The sequence below is a fragment of the Morone saxatilis genome, unplaced genomic scaffold, assembly GCF_004916995.1.
Source record: "Morone saxatilis isolate NCDOM2014 unplaced genomic scaffold, NCSU_SB_2.0 Contig15, whole genome shotgun sequence".
NCBI lineage: Eukaryota > Metazoa > Chordata > Actinopteri > Moronidae > Morone > Morone saxatilis.
The window spans coordinates 7,548,520-7,552,662 of NW_023339707.1; the positions used below are offsets into that span (position 1 = coordinate 7,548,520).

Consider the following 4,143-nt stretch of genomic DNA (forward strand, 5'->3'; position numbering starts at 1 on the left):
AGGACCCCCCATTTGAGTTGGAGCGTGAGGGCCCCCCATACTGAATGGTTTGGTGCCAGGGGCCCCTTGTTGTTGCTGCTTGTTGTCAGGGGTTGCATTACTGAATACCACCTTGCCTCGTGCAGGGCTTGGCTGGGTGGAGGCAGTGGGTAGAGGGTCAACATTTATCAGGGTACTAGCCTGATTGAGCAGCGATGCCCCAAAGCCAAACAGTTTGGTCAGGCCGTCCTGGGCAGGTGGAGGGGCCTGACTCTGAGGTCTGTGGGCCGGGGAGGAGCCAGCACTTCTGGTCTGGTCATGGTGCCGCGCCATAGACTGGTGCATTGGAGAACCGCGACCCAAATCGGGCTGTGAGGGAGCCTTGGTCAAGCCAGGGAGGGGCACAGCACCAGGATGGGGAATCCGTGGACCACCAGGCTGGTTGGGGCCTCCTACAGGACCTCCAACAGCTCCTGGAGCTCCGGGACCTCTCTGGGAGTACGGGTCGGACTTCATGCCCTGCTGAAAGGGCCCTGTCTGAGTCTGGGGGCCGCCAGGGCCTGGGTGTCTCTGCAAGCCTGGGGAGGTATGAGGCTGACTCTGGGGCCCTTGCTGGGATGCAGGATATGACTGGGGCTGAGACTGGGGATACTGCTGAGACTGGGAGTAGGGTTGAGACTGGGAGTAGGGCTGAGACTGGGAGTAGGGTTGAGACTGGGAGTAGGGTTGAGACTGGGAGTAGGGCTGAGACTGGGAGTAGGGTGGAGTCTGGCTGTAGGGCTGAGACTGAGGCTGCTGCTGCTGCCGCTGGGTTGGCTGACTCTGTGCCAAAGGTTTGGGCTGTGCTGCTGCTGCCGGTTGTGTTGGCTTCGTTGGCTGAGGTGCAGGCTGCTGAGGCTGGACGATGGGTTTGGCTTGGTGGGATGGAGAGTGAATCTGCTGTTGGCTCTTAGAACGAGGCGTGGTCATATCAATGCCAAGAGCTCTCTGCATCTGACAATTCAGACATAGCCACTCCTGGACCTGCAGACAGAAAACAGACAACAGTTATTTTTTATATCCTGTATCAACTTATTCCAACTCTACATTAAAGGTACAGTCATAAACTGCTCAGTGTAAATATATACTAAAGGTACAGTATATATTTACACTGAGAGTTTTTATGACTGTACTAATACATCAAAAGGAACAGCCTGACATATCTTGTATCTTTGGGATCTTCCCTAGATTTTAAGCTTCTGTTGGTTTGAGCAATGCTTGGCAGCACAACATGTGTCTGTACTGAGTGAGTCCATGAGGTTAAATAGGTTATGACTGTTGTAAGTTTGCTTTATCGATGTAAGAAAAGTCTGAAACCAGTTAGAGGAAACAAATGAAAAAAAAAGGAGGAAAAGAAAGAATACATTTCTGTAAAGATAGAGAACAGTAAATATATAAACTCTCACTATGATTTATTCATTTTCTCTTTTCTCTTCATTTTCAAAGCAGATTGCTATTGATTACTTTAAATATCATTGCTGACTCAGACAGGATGCACAAGCATTTCTTTTCATCTAAACCACATGGACACTGTATTCATTCGGCCAACTTCAAAGCTGCCGATGAGAGACAGAGTGCATTTGGATGGCTACACATAGAATATGGTCCATCTTTCTTCCCGTGGAAAACAGAAGCGCAGAGAGAATAGTTGTAATCAACCAGAAATAGAAGGAGAGAGAGGTAAATCAACCACAAATTGACTGCAGCGCTGAGTGATTGCTGAGCCGAAACCGCAACCTGAGTGAAAAGCATTACATCTCTCACAGACACACACACATATAAATCCATGCGGGTACACAGGTATGCACCCACATCAAAATCAAGTGGAGACACAAGCTAGACACAAACAGACACACAAACAGACACACACACACACACACACACACAGAACAATGTTATTAATCTTATTTCTCTCACACACTCACTGACTGTAAATAACTGATCACAGGTGAGTCAACCGAAAGACTTCCACCGCTCGGATCGACAAGTAGAAATAGTAATTAGTTACTTTTATAGTTATATGACTCTGGTGGCTGAGGCTCATGGGTATTGTAGTATTTTTGACCAAACAACTATTTCCATGAGGAGGTTCGTCTGTGGACGCGAGGAGAGTTTGGATTCTGGTCATTATTTCTACCTGTAGGTGTTCAATCAGTGATCAATAATCTCCTCTCTGATTGGTTACTCGTTTCAGCCACTCAGCTGAAGCCAGACGAAGGAACACCTGAGCTCCCAGAAGGCCGAGTGAGGGTCCGCCTGCAGAGCGACGGGTCGCTGCACGATGTTACAGAGTTTGAGATTGAGAAGGTAGCTCTGGTTCCTTTGAGCCTTTCTGTGTGGTTAACAGTGGACTGACTCTTCCTCCTCCTCCTCCTCCTCCTCTTCCTCAGTGTAACCCCTCAGAGCTAGACCTGTGCGAGGATCTGAGCGACCTCCAGAGCGTGAACGAATGTGGAGTCCTGCACACTCTGACCAGTCGAGCTAAAGCCAACATGCCGCTAACGCACGCGGGACCCAACCTGGTGAACTTCTGGCCTCCGTTACAGGCGCACAGCAAGGTGACATGCGGCGGATCAATCGCACCCGATCAACAAAAACATGATTGTGTAACAGCCAACTATCAATAATATGAATCACTTAATTGGTGACCCTTCCTCTTCCTCCTCTCCTGTGTCAGACTCCGAGGTCTCGGCGAGGGGAGTCGGTGTGGGACGCTCCTCCCGCTCTGACCGCTCTGGTCAAACGGGTGTACGTGTCCATGGTGGGGACCAGGAGAGACCACAGCGTGTGTGCGGTGGGACGCAGCGGGACCGGCAAGACGACGGCGTGCCAGGCCTTCACCCACGCTCTCCTCAAACAGGCGGGTACAACCGGCGAGAAGATCAGCGGTGAGTTCAGCAGCCGGGCGCATTCACGTTTATACGCTCGATACACGCGATTTACACATGTTGTATTTTAACAAACTCCTCTTACACCATTCATCACATTGACTTCATATTTGGTCAGCGTGTTCTAAAGACAGTCACGATTAAAAGTTATCAAAATCCTGAGTTTTTGTCGAAGGGCGTGTCAGTGGCGCCGAATTTCGACCGCCAAGAAACAGGAAGTTGTTTAAACTTCACATATTTGATAAAAGTCCCGCCCTGAACACATCTACATAACAATATTCAGTCATAGTCATAGCGCCCCCTACTGGCAGACAGGAAATTATATGTTCTATACCTGTGTGTACTCACAGGTTGATCAGATCCAGCCGGTTAATCAAAACTCATGAAACTCGACATAAATGTTTTAAATAATATTTCAATGAATCAGCCCCCGCAGCTCGTTTGACCAAGATATACGAACATCAGTGGCCCCGTGTATCAGGTTCACGCTTACAAAAAAGGCTCCAACAGGAAGTCGACCATTTTGAATTCAGTATTACATTTTTATGCCGTTTTTTGCCAGTTCTACGCGTTGTATTTTAACAAACTTCAGTGCAATCTAAAGACGCTCACGATGAAAATGTTATCAAAAGCTTGAGGTCTCGTCTGACTGTCCGTTGCGTCAAAAATCAATGCTTCGCCATGGAAAAGGATGTTGTTTTATAATTTCAGTGTTCTTTGTCCAATTCCTCTTTTGCTTTGTGTCGCCAGTGGAGCGCGTGCAGGCCATGTTCACCATCCTGAAGTCTTTTGGCTGCGTGAGCTCTCCGCACAGCGACGCCTCATCTCGATTCGCCATGGTCTTCTCTCTGGACTTTAACCACGCTGGACTGGCTGCTGCCGGACACCTACAGGCACGAAACACACACACACATTTAACAGAGTCTAACACGGCTATATTTGAAGACACTCATGTCTCCTTCTGCTCCCTCCTCACGCTCCCTCCGGCTTCTCCATCAGACGATGATGTTGGACAAATGGAGGGTGTGTCAGACAACGCAGGGAGAAAGCAACTTCCTGGTCTTCAGTCAGATGCTGGCAGGACTCAGCACAGATATGAGGTAAGCTACATTTAAGATGAAAATATTGTACTCCATTACATTATTTGACAGAAATAGTTACTTTTACATAAAAAAATTATATGATAAGCTCATAAAATGCAACAAATGGTTCAGATTAAAGGGATAATTCACCCCAA

At 48.2% G+C, this 4,143-nt stretch overlaps 1 protein-coding gene across 1 annotated transcript in view; it reads right to left on the reverse strand.

Annotated features, from left to right (window-relative positions):
* bsna (bassoon presynaptic cytomatrix protein a) overlaps positions 1-4,143 on the reverse strand; it is a 137,455-nt gene that overhangs the window by 70,702 nt on the left and 62,610 nt on the right. Inside the window, exon 4 of the mRNA XM_035657569.1 lies at positions 1-1,002. This exon is cut by the window's left edge and continues 594 nt beyond it. Coding sequence (XP_035513462.1) covers positions 1-1,002 — 1,002 coding nt within the window. The remainder of the gene's footprint in view (positions 1,003-4,143) is intronic.